The 12,944-nt window shown below is 35.1% G+C and overlaps 1 protein-coding gene across 1 annotated transcript; it reads left to right on the top strand.

The window, feature by feature from the left end:
• Positions 1-759: 759 nt before the first annotated feature.
• Positions 760-10,404, top strand: LOC124374457 (calcitonin gene-related peptide type 1 receptor-like; the record flags this gene model as incomplete). Its single annotated transcript, XM_046832667.1, has 6 exons — positions 760-863; positions 1,836-1,946; positions 2,867-2,973; positions 4,767-4,858; positions 7,241-7,367; positions 10,312-10,404. Coding segments are annotated over 6 exons (634 nt in total), but the record flags the coding sequence as incomplete, so codon positions are not given.
• Positions 10,405-12,944: the final 2,540 nt, after the last annotated feature.

The following is a 12,944-nucleotide window of genomic DNA, read 5'->3' as shown; positions in this document are numbered from 1 at the left end:
GGTGTGAAAGATAATCCTAAACTTCTCACAGATTTTTACATTATATACAAAAGCGATTTTTATCACCTATAATCTATCCTATTATAGTCCGAGTTAGTTAGCACCAAAATGCTCATAATCCAAATAACGAAGCATTTTGACGAAAATTGAGGCAATTTGAACGTTATGGGTATCAGCAAATAGGTTTTATGTTTTGTGCCAAACTATTATTTTAGTCCTCCTTATTCATGCAGAAAATATACTTTTCAAAGCTGAAAAAGTGTCAGTATGTGAGAAGGAGTGGAAAAATATCTAAAATGTAACAAATTTCCTATTCGAATCGAAATTGCTAACATTGTAATGACCATTGTCAGACGTAACTGGTTAAGCAATTGTGAGGTATCTATTAACAATAATTAAACGCAATTGAAAAGTGTTGAAGAAGTCATAAATTTGAAATATTTCTCACAAATGTGTATTTTTTTTGTATACTCCCTGGAAACCATCTTTGAGCTACCTAAACAAAGGTGTACACAAAATTGACAATTTTGCAATACCTAAAAAGTTATTTATGATTTTAAATTTAATTTTACGTATCAGGGAAACGAAGCAAAGAGAGTATATGAAAACAATACATAGATTTGATGATAAAAAAACTCCAAATCCCCTACATACTCAGTCATTGTTAGCATTGATTTCACCATTTTTGCTCAGATCAGGTTGACAGAAAGACAACTTAAAGTCCTTATCAACTGTTTGATGGACTCTGCTTTGTTCCAGGATCGTGATGTCTACTCTGCCGGAAGGCCATACTCTGGATCAGGTGATTGGATTGCGTCGGTATGAGTGTGATCGTCTTCCCTCAAGAGTGGACAACACATCAGGTGAGAAACTGCTCGCGGATGTTCGAGTAGAAACATTTAGGCCCTTAAAATAATCTGACTCGATTATGGAACTGTTTTAGAACTAACACAGGACATCTCGTGGAGCTTGAAAGAATTTATTCAAATATAGGACGCTAAATACTTTCTATTAACTGCCAACGTGTTTAAATAAAAAACAGAGAGATAATTATAAAAGAGGTTGCCCTAAAAATTATTTTTATGATTATTCCACGAAAGCAAAGGCCCTAAATAAAAAGGTGTTTTTATTTTATTGTAAAGAAATAATTTATTGATATTTTGTTTGTATAATAAGCAAACAGAAATAGAGTACAGTAGATCTAATTAATTAGCTCATAATTAGACGATTTAATCAAGGAAATAGAACACAGAAATCAGGAATGCATTATAGAAATTAAAATGTGTTTAATAAATGAATAAATGACATTGTTTTTGCTGTTATGACTGGAAAGGTACAATGCAAACGATGAATTCATTGCAAAATTTGATTAGGTATGCCCAAACGCTCAACGCGTAAATAAGTTGTTTGAACACTTTTATCCCAAGAATTTTAAAGTGCTGACGAGTTTATCGCATACCACTCGGTGGTGGAATATTGGCGCTAATGAGTAAGTTATAAGAGCATAAACTGTTTGTTTGACTGGTGCCTCAATGTTCTGAGTTTGTTATAATTTGAAAAAAACATTATGATGATTGTTACACATTATGTATTGTATAAGAGATAAGGCAATAAAGAAATTTTAATTAGAATTTTTGTGTATGAAAAATAAAGTAAACTCTGTTGTAATATGTCTGTTATTAGGGAAAAGGAGTTATCTGTTGTTGGCGGTGGAATGCCAGTAACAGAGGACAAGTGTGTTCTGAAAAGCAATTTTACTTTGTTTTTGCGTTCGTTCCATAACTTTTATTGTGTCTGGCGAGCAGTGTAAAAATTCACACTAATATCTGTCACAGAAGTGATGTGCCCCAGGGAGTTCGACGGCTGGACCTGCATAAACGCCACTTCAGCCGGAGATGTGGCATATTTCCCATGTCCTTTTTTCATCTTGGGCTTCGACCCTAAAAGTGAGTTATATAACTTACGTGTTATTAATATTTATTTTAACACTTCAGAGCTTTGAAATGTGTCTTGAAACAGATTCAGATGTAAACATAATTTGAAGAAAAGGTGAAAATCGTTAGATTTAATTGATTGTGTAAATATTGAATGAAACACAAGACACAAATTTATTCTTGTTTTCGGTCTTGGTAGACTTAGAAGGAATGGATTAAACTTTCTTCATATATAATACAAATATATGAAGTTTAAGATATGGAGGTGTAAACATGAAATGTTTAAACTATCACTATTGGAAACAAACGCTGCTATACTTCAAATTAAATCAGACCAGTTTGAAAAGAGTTTTTTTAGTTGAAATTATATTGATAATGGTTTAGATTTCTGGCTGTTTGTGTGTACAAGCTTTTGAAACTTTTTTGACTTTTATTAAAGAAGAGTTAAAAATAATATCAAGCTTATAATTATACAACTTTGCTATAGATGTTTTGAAGAAAATACCACCTTGGACAAGCCAAGCAAAGTAGAGAATTAGACTTGTAAGAGATATATGTAAAAGTACGTGTAAATGTTGTAGGCACACATCTTACCAAATTTGGGATTCAATTCGAATTTATTGGTTAATAGCTGATATACAGTTACAAATTTCAAACATTTACCAAAATAAGGAAACAGACAGCTAAAGTACTATGCAAGAAATACGTTACTATGTTGAACCACACATGAAAATCTATTATGATACAAATATTATGAAAGCATTCTAAAATATCGTCTTTTAGTAGCTAAATTAAAACGAATGCGTGGTAAGACTATAGATTGTATAAAAAACAAAGAAATGTACAATATATTTGAGAAACCTCCGTTTTCTCTAATATACTATCCAGAATACTTAGGTATAAAGGAAATATATTTTACGATTGCCTGCCAGGGTACGGACTGAGAGTGTGTCTAGAAGATGGATCATGGTTCAAGCATCCGGAGAGCAACAAGACCTGGTCCAACTACACAACTTGTGTTGACATGGAGGACTTACAGGTCAGTAGGAATGGTGTTGTTGTTGTTGTGTACTCACTATGTGTGTCCATTAGGGGTAGCTGTACATTTATTCAGGTTGAAGATTGGAAGTGCAATGCTTTGGGCAAATTTTAAAATCTTCATATCTGATAAATGTGCAAGGATTAGGCGAAAAGGCCCGTAACATTGAAGTAGTCCTTTAGTAACAAACTTTAGAAATCAAAGTTTTACTTTTTAAAAGCACTGTATTTCATTCGCATTTTTCGTGGTTTACTTTCTGATGGCGGTTTAGAGTTACTTCTGTTAAAAAAACCCCCATTTTTCGTAACGGATATATAATGTACTTAATGACAGAAAAGTTTCTTCTTCTGAAACTTTTTTATTAAATCATTATTGACAGGTATTAAAGTTTTGGAATCCAAATAATCAAACTAATAAAGTGATTAGTATGAAAGTACTGTAAAATTTTCTGTAAATACGAATTTATAAAATAATATGAGTTTTCATGAAAAATATATATATGTGACGCCATAAACCTATGCTGCAAGAATCATGTAATATTAAGTGATATAAGTTACTAAATCTTAAAAATTACATTAAAAAACAATGGTTTTTACAAAATTTTGACTGAAAATATAAAAAGCAACATGACTGTGTTTCACTTTGTTATTTTTTTAGAAACAGTTAAGGTTGCTAAATAAATCAGACAAATCATATTACATTTTTATTGTATAGCATGGATTAGTGGCGATTGATGGGATTTCCAAAAAAACAAAACTGGCTCCATTAACACCATAAGAAAAATTCATAACATAGGGATATTGATAATGTACAACCTTATAATTACAAGTTTTCTTCTATGCTCGTTCTTGAAGAAATATTCGAATGTTATGCAATTTTTGTTTGCGTGTGTGTTGTGTAAGCTTAGTTTCAAAATAGCAACATAAAACATGAAGGAAAAATATATTTTTCCAGAAAAGGATCGCTAAGGACACTCATTCTCGATGTGAATTATATTCTACCTGGCCGTTACACAATCGCAGGACTATCTTCGGCCTTTTACCATTTCAATTTCCAGTAGAAGCATCGCCCAATTCCACTGCGGAAGCGGCTAATGAAAGACAATTCCCATCTGCGGAGGTTCATTTCATATTCTTCTCTGATATCTTTCATCTACTGCATCAAAAAGTTTCTGATTTATACAGATTTGTTTGATTTCTACGCAAACTATCGTTTTTAGTAGTATTGTGAAAATATTTTTCCTATGAAGATTGTGTAAAAGTTTGCAAAAAGTTTACCATTATTACTTGTAAAACTTTGCTTCACATATCCTTGTTTTAATATAATGCAGCGCATACTTATAAAAACTTTGCTCTTGAAGGTGTCTTTTTTCCAATTTACACGATTTAATATCAATAATCTGTTGAAAATGTTCTGGCTCTTTAGCAACATGAAATAGTGAAAAAAATAGAACGGCCATGATTATTACAGATTAAATCAGAGGAATAATAAAAACACACGATAAGTATGTTCAAATTATAAGAAGTAGTACATTAAAAAATCTATATGTGGGTTTCAAATTTCTGTTACAGTTAAAATAATGTAATTACATTTACATAAAAAAAAAATGCAATTAATATAAATTTTTAGCGTAACTCTCTAAAAGTCCTGGAGGTAAAAATTACCTTCATGAAAAGTACAAAGCTAGAGAAGTAATTTCAGTGTGAAAGTGAAATACCTTGAACATTAGAACTTTTTCAAACAAGGAGGTAGTCAGCAAAGTTAAGTTGTCTGGATCTGTCTGTCTGTTTCAGTTAAGGACTCAAGTTAACTTCATTTACAAGACTGGCTACACGGTGTCACTGGCAGCCCTTATCATCTCAATTATAATATTCTTTTACTTCAAGTAAGTGATTCCACTTTCGTTTTAGTTTCTGAGTTAGCCTTTCTGTTGAGAACATTCTTTTGATCTGAAAACCCTTTGAATTAACAAAGGTAATATTACGTTGTCAAAAATACTCATCCTTAAATTGAAATAAAAAGTATATATCTTGCTCTTCTAAAAACAATTCACTGGTTCAAAATTTTATCTTTTGTGGGGTTACATTAAAATAATGTTTTAAAATAATTCAAGTTTCTATTTCTGCTTTGTTTTTCTTTGTAAAATTTATATTTTGTAATACTATGTATAAAAAGAGTGTTTTTAGATCAATTTCTAACGAACACGCTCTTGTATTTGTCCTTTGATATGTGCTTCTTAACCTTGTAAAGTAGGGTGTATAACATAAACAATAATGAAAAATAGAAAATAGGTTACTGAATGCGGGAAATGTAAATGGTGCCAACGTTTTTTATAAACTCTAATTCAGAATTAAAACACTTCTGAAAACAGTGCAGCTGTATATTGTGGGATGGACACATAAAAATGTCTCTGAATGTTCGTAGTTGATCTAGTTATGTTTAACCCTCCAACTGGCAGTCATTTTTTCCTGTAGTGGCGGCATGTTTCGAGCCTCGTGCAAGGGTTTTTTAAAAAATGTATTAAAAATATAAATTAAAAGTTAATATATATATAGAAGTATATATTTTTGTGTTCAGAATTAAAACATATAATAATATTAGTGTTTATATTTGGCCTTAAAAAAATGTTTACTGAATATTTTTTTTTTCCATGAAATTCAAAAGTTTTTTTTTTAATTTGGGGGGGACCACACCTAGCAAACCAAGTTATAGTAAGAAAAACTATAAAAATGAGGATAGCCATTTTGTGTCAAATTTATTCTAGTTTCAGAAACACATAAGCATTATACAAATTTATGAAACTATAATAACACTATATAACAAAAAGCAGCGATGCGCATAAATTGTGAAAATAGGGTGTATATGTAAGAGTTTGCTAATAAAAGTTTTACTAATACAGTTTTACTTCAATACATGTTATATTGCATATTTTATTACTCAGAATGAAGTAAACTATACAGCAGTAGTAACATAAATTCCATAACTTTTTTTTGAAGAGTCGAAAAATGTTTCATTTTGTCATTACTCAAAACTTTTGCGACAAATTTTCGAGAAATTTATTTATTCTAAAATATATTTATTTGCACTACTGCAATATTTAACAATTCACCACACACTAAACACAACACTAAAACACAAATAAACCTACTAAAACTTACTAATAAACACGACTCGTCACATCAACAACTCAGACGGCATCGACAACATGGCGGTCACAATGAATTGCATCATCTTCTTTTACGTTCAAAAACTACGAACTTGGTACGTTGCAACTACAATACAAAGAGGAATAAAACTATAGTATTCCTTAGGCTTTTATTTCCCGAATCCCAATGGTGCATGAATCGAATCGATACGTTGCCGGAATATACTGTAATGAGTGATTTAAATGGGTGTGTGTTCATAAAAATTTTGATGAACAATAGTTGGAGGGTTAAAGGGGCAGATTTGCAATCTATGAAAAGGATTGGTGGTTACAGGAAGTCTTTTTTAACAATACGACAGCCAAACAACTCAATAGGACCCATGATAGTAAGTTATATCAAATAACACGTAAAATGGTAATTTCTTAAGTTTTTATATTGCGGATACCTGTTTCATTAATGATGTTGGTCGTCTTAGATTTGGTTTTGGTGCTCTGAAAGAGACCTCTTGGGCAGAGTAATTCCTATAACCTACACTTTGCTACACCGCTAAATATGGACATTTGGCCATCAGATAAGGGACATAATGGTGCTCTTGATTGATTTCCCGAATTCCATAGCGTAGGATGTAATGATTTAAGTCTTAATTGTTCGGTAAAATCTTATGCCAAAGCGTATAAAAAGGACTGGTTGTGTTATATATAATACAAATCTACAAGGTAAAAGTCTACATACAACGTGTCGCCTAACAGGCTTTGCCTAGATTTGAAGCCCATAGCTTATTTCAATCTTCTAGATATGATCCATCGTAGAACTTATTCTTATCTATTTGGAAATGAAGTTTGAAGCAAAATACAAACACTATTGGTCAGTTAGTTTTTGAAATCTCTGCGGGCAGACAGAAATGTACAACCCCTCGAGTGACATGGCTTCACTTCAGCTGAACCAATAATATACAATACAATAATAATGACATTAAAACTCTAAAACATCCCATGATTTATAAAATTTGAGAGAATTCAAAGAATATGAGGACAACAAATCTAAATGTTTAAAAGCTACCTGATTAGTCACAAGAGGGTCAATTGGACGTTTCTAGGTTTTCATGATATGATATTTACCAGGTCTCTGACGTGCACAAGGATCCAGATCCACAAGAACCTCTTCATCTCACTGGCACTCAACAACTGCTTGTGGCTCATCTGGTACGAGGCAGTCGTTGACAATCTGCCCGTCCTCATGGAGAATAGGGTCAGTTTCTTGTACAGTTTGGTAGTGCTAGTATTAGAAAGTTGTAACTGCGTAAAATATTTCAATGGTGTTTAACATAGAGTTATCTTTTAGCTGTGAAATATCATGAATTCCTCTTCAAGAGGTTTCAGTGTTTCTAATAGATTCTTTTTTTGATCTTTGAAACTAATTAAGTAGTAGATTAAGTAAATTACGCGTAGTATTATTAATGAAATTGGTATGAAATTGGCTGTTGCATTTTCACAGAAATTTTCAGACAGTTTTTTAAATTTTTTTTCTTGAATATTCAAGTTATTTAAATTTTGAGATATGCTTACTGAATGTACTCAAGGATTATTTCCAGTCCATCTACTGAAGTATGTCAAGGTTGTATAAAGGACATAACGTAGTTTTATGGCAAGTCATACACCCGTACTAAATTCGACATTCTTTTCTTTATTGGATTTTTTGATATTGCACAAACAGATAGACTCACAGACGGTCTGTTTTCATCCACATAGGTTCATAAATATTTAAAAGCGCTTATAACTATTAACTTAGTAATACTAAAACTACTAGTATAATTTTGGTTGGTATTATTTTATCAACGTGATTTATTGTTTCAATAAAATACATCAGTAAATAAAAATACATAAGTGATACTATTTAACGAATTTAAATAGGTATTGCTTGGGAATAATAAGAGTAATTTACAATAAAAATATATTATTATTCTAGTACTAAACGCTAACCTACTTTACGTGTATACACCAACATATGTGCTCGGAATTTAGCTCATCATGTCTGAAAATGTGAACGATGAGTAAAGTTCCAGTTCACTTTATGTCAACCCTTCCCACCACTACGTTATGTTTGAATTGTATTTATTTTAAAGTCAAAAGAGCGTAAAATACTCCCAAAGTTTACAAAACTATGTTTTTCTTAACTTTATCCTATGGTTTATTTAAAAATTGACCCAAAACATACACCTCCAACTTGCTGATCTTAAAGTTTTTTTAATTATAATATATAAACACTTTTTTCAATATGCGTACTCATAAAAGACCTGAGATAGTTTGGTTTTTTTTTCCAAAATCAGTTTTCTGAGCGCGCAGCGAGTGAATCAAATCAAATCAGTTTTTTTTATTTGCCGGAACATTATACAACGCATGGCAAATGTCATATTTTATACTTTTTCACTGGCTAAAATTTTTGTCAAACACACCACAAGAAATCTCATTCAAACATACAATTTTGCAAACGTACCCACATCCATTCATTCACCAATTATTCCCACTTCCAGCGACGAATTTTTTGTCAGTCTTTTTAATTGGTGGTCTCCCAATCATAAGCAAAAAACTCGTCAACATTATAAAATTTTTTTGACACTAAAAAAGCGTTTCAAACGAGTTTTTAACACTTTGAGTGTTGAAGTGTTTTTAATTGAATCTGGTAACTTATTGACGAATTGAACACCTGCCTGTGAAGGCAAGCGTTCATAAACCACCGTTCTGTGTCTACCAGTTCGGTAGTTAATCTCTGCCTCTAGTCTCATACATATATATGTCTCGGCCATTCGTCATGGCACATTTAGACATACAAAACAGAGTAGCTTCCAAGATGTAGAGACTGGGCAGCGTCAACAGTTGCAAATTTTTGAAGGCTTCCTTGCACGTCTCTCTAAATTTCAACTTAGCGATAATGCGGATCGCTTGTTTTTGCAGCTTGAACACTCTCAGGAATTGATTGTTTGCACAAGCTCCCCACAACACCAGCCCGTAAGTGAGGTGGGGGTAAATCAAGCCATAATACGCCATCATCAGAACTTGAGGTCGGGCAGTATTTGGCTAGAGACCTCAAAACATAAATGCCTGAGGCCAATTTGGAGCAAACGTGGTCGATGTGATCGTTCCAAGTCAACCCTCGATCTAGGTATATTCCCAGGAATTTCGAACAATATACTTCTTCCAGCATAGTGTCAGCCAACATAACAGCTGGCTCATCATGACTATCTACTGGTCGTAAAGCAAAATTTATAAAATTGGATTTTGCAGAATTTGTTTTAAGATTGAGGCTGTTAAAATTTTGGACACAGTTGTTAATTTCAACAAAACTATGCTGTTCCAAAGTCAATTTTGATTTGCTAGTGAAACAGAGATTCGTGTCATCAGCATATTGCACTAATCTTCCGTGCAGAAGTGATGAACTCCTACATCATATGACATTAGATCAGGAATAAGAAATTAGGGGACTGAGAATATGAGCCCTGTGGGACACCATAAACTCAGTGTGAATTGGATTCAGATAATTTATTTGAGATTTTTGGACAATTTGTAGTTCTTATGGCTTAGAAATGAATCTGGACCTCCACTGGAGTAGGCACGCCTCGGATGCCATGAGATTCAAGTTTTTTTCAAGCATTGTAACATTGGATTCAACACAGGTCGAATGGCTTATTCGACTTAAGTCCAGTGAAACAACACTCAATGTGTTTGATCCCGATCGTTCTAGATCCCTCTAAAACCATGTCTATGTCGACAAGATTTAAAACTGCGCTCTATTGTCGGACTTGTCCCTTTCCCTGAAGCCAAATCTAACTGGTCTTCCGATAGCTGGTTGTGCTTTTTTATATTCAAAAATTGTAAGACAGTTCGTGTCAAGAAAATGCTTTTCGAAATTATTTTGCTCATAACTGGCAAAATTGAGACAAGGCCGCGGTACTTTTGTGGGGGATTTATTGGAGGATCGTCTTTCTTGAAAAATAGCGGCCGGTGTTACATTAGCGGTTTGTGAGGAGTAAGGGGGGAAAAAACTCCTTGTTCAAAAGAGAAATTTTACTTAATTGGGTTAATGGTCTCACAATTATGCTTTGAACATTTTTTTTATGATGCCACGTTGACATTGAATTTAAATCCATTTGTTTTTTGTTTTGGTCTGTGGAAAACTGCTGAATTATTTTTTCAAGGCTCTTCCTCAATCTGGACAGGGTGCCGAAGTGCCTAGGGAAGGCTACTGGGACACTGCCTACGTCTTGTGTATTCCTTGTGGGTGGGGTTGATGGGCCAATGGGGCCATTGCTCACAAGCCACAGATCCGAAAGAATCTGTTAAACCTATTTTGCAACCTCCCACTCGCGTTCGCTCCACAAGTCTATCAACCACTTTTTAATTGGATTTGTTTTTTGCTTACTTCTGATTTGCTTTGTTATTGTTGATGATGTCCCATGCAGTTTTTAGAAATATTATTTTGGAAAGATATAATTGGATTTGGGAAACTATCATATGCCTTTGCAGCTTGAGTGATAACTTTTCTACATAATTCGTTTGTTATTGTCGAAAAAAATAAAAAACCGCTTGATATTTCTTCATTTTTGGGACGTTTTTTGGATTTCTGAGGAAAATTCTTTAGTTTTTCTCTAGAAACCCAAAATTTCCTTTAGTTATCCCCACTTTGTTGTTTACGCCTTTGTGGGGACAAACTGTTTATGGTTTTCGAGTGGACAGTCGTAACATGTCCAAGATGATAAGAGTTGAGTCTATCAACTAAACCTTTTAAAATGACTCAATCTACTGAGATGAATTAGGAATCTTGGTTGTTTCCAATTTTCTTTAGATATAGGGAATGATGGTGGAGTGTTTGAGAATGAGCGATTGTTTCCTGGCCTTAAGTCCCTCCCCTTATTGTTTTCGTGATTTTTAGCTCCCTCTCGATTATTTACTCCTAACTAATTATGGCCCTCTTTATGGCCATTGTGGTCCGAGAATAGCTGTATTGACCCACGGACACTGCGGACACTTGTGATAGATTGGATGATGTGATGTTGTCAATTGTTCCGAAAAAAAAAAAAAACCCTGTGTTGAATGTGTCACACGCGGTTGGCGTTTTTGGACTAACAATTCCTAGGTCAAATGGACCTTAACAACAGGTCGACAAATCGTTTTTGGTTGTGAGTAGGCGATGATTAGTGGTCCATTGCCTTGAATTATTTAATCTGTTTGAAGTCACCCATTACGACATAATCCTGTTGTATGGGCTAGTCAAATCCATCAGTTAGGGGCCTTCCAAAATGGTGTAAGAAAAATTTTCCTCATTGCACATTGGGAGGAGTACCCATTGTAAGACCATCCTTCCCCTACTCACCCCTATAGATTCCGATGACGGTTAATTTTGATCTGTTTGAAATTTTAATTTTATCACAAACTGCTTCAAAATCTTTTTTCGCTAAGTTTTTTTATGGTGGTGAAAATGGAGGAAAAAGTATAAATTTTTCTCAAACAAAAATGGCGACTTCCTCCTCCTTTGTGAAAGTTGTGACGGCCAAATATGAAAATTAGCCAATGATGAAATTTGGAATTTTGCATAGGTCCGGATGTTGCTCTTGTCCATTAAAACCGTTGTCTCAGTTAATACAAGTACAATCTGTTTTCCATTTCTGCACGACATCAGATTGAATTTCGTCAAGCTTGTTTAGTGGAAGCAGATTGGGCATTTTGGTGAAGCAGTCGGATTTGAATCTGATTGGGAAATTTTGAACTCGTTTGTTATTTTTTGGGTAACGTCAGGTTCAATTTTGCTTCGTCGGCCAGGCGATGGGGCCCCCTAAAAAAAACAGAAATCAAATTTAGACTAAAGGCACTCGGCGACGATGAGGGTGGCAGGCGGGACAAACTCTTGACGGCCTCGGCGAAATGTCTTATTGCCAGGACGTTGTCATTCGCGCCCTCTGGAAGATGGGCACCCAGCGCCGAATCTCGAGGAAGCAGGTCCTGGCGTCATAAGTAGAGGGAAACTGGTCTCGACCGTTGCGTAGATGGACCCCCAACGATGACGCCGGCCCTCCACAGGCTGCACTGCGTTGGAGATAGTACTCTCCGAGCTCAGTTGTTGGCTGATCTTGCACAGGGCAGTGCAGGACAACGGAGTGGAAGAAGGCAGCACAAGAAGAGGCAGCATGAGCAGTGCGGGAGGTTAGAGGAGTCGTTATGGTTGGTGACTGGACACGAAAACGATCAAGACACCCCAACAGAAGCTACAGCCAAGCAGCCGCTTGCCATGCGAAGTCGGCAAGTGCATACCGTTGGTGGGTAAAACCAGCGTCTTCCGATTATCTCGTTTGAAATTTAGCACCTCTATTCCTTTATATCGAACAGGGACAGCTCCTCGATGTAGAAGTTAACGAGGGGCATTACCAATACGCTGAGGTTCACGGTACCGGTGGTCCATAGATGAGATCATGTCGATGCGGAACAGTTGACACTGGATGACGGCCCGACGAGCTGAGGCGAGCGATGTTAACTGTCGCTCTAGGTGCTCGAAAGATGGTATAGGGATCTCATCGGCGGCGACATCGTTTGTTCCAAGCGAAACAGGACATTAGCAGCTCCCAGGGCGGAGGTAGACCATTATCAGTCCACCGTCAGAAGCTTGGCCCCCGGCCTGGCACGGTAGCCGCCACACCCTGGTCGATGTGACTCACGCGCTGTCGAACAAGGCCGGATCAGATGGACGGACATAGGCTGTCACCCTCGATATACAACCGCTGGAAATGGCAACTTTTTTTCTCCAGAACCCTTAACATTTTGGGGGTGGTTATTACCT

This window comes from Homalodisca vitripennis, unplaced genomic scaffold (genome assembly GCF_021130785.1).
Source record: "Homalodisca vitripennis isolate AUS2020 unplaced genomic scaffold, UT_GWSS_2.1 ScUCBcl_8573;HRSCAF=16729, whole genome shotgun sequence".
NCBI classification, from domain to species: Eukaryota; Metazoa; Arthropoda; class Insecta; order Hemiptera; family Cicadellidae; genus Homalodisca; species Homalodisca vitripennis.
Note: the sequence above shows the minus strand (reverse complement) of the source record. Positions and strands in the feature narration are given on the sequence as shown.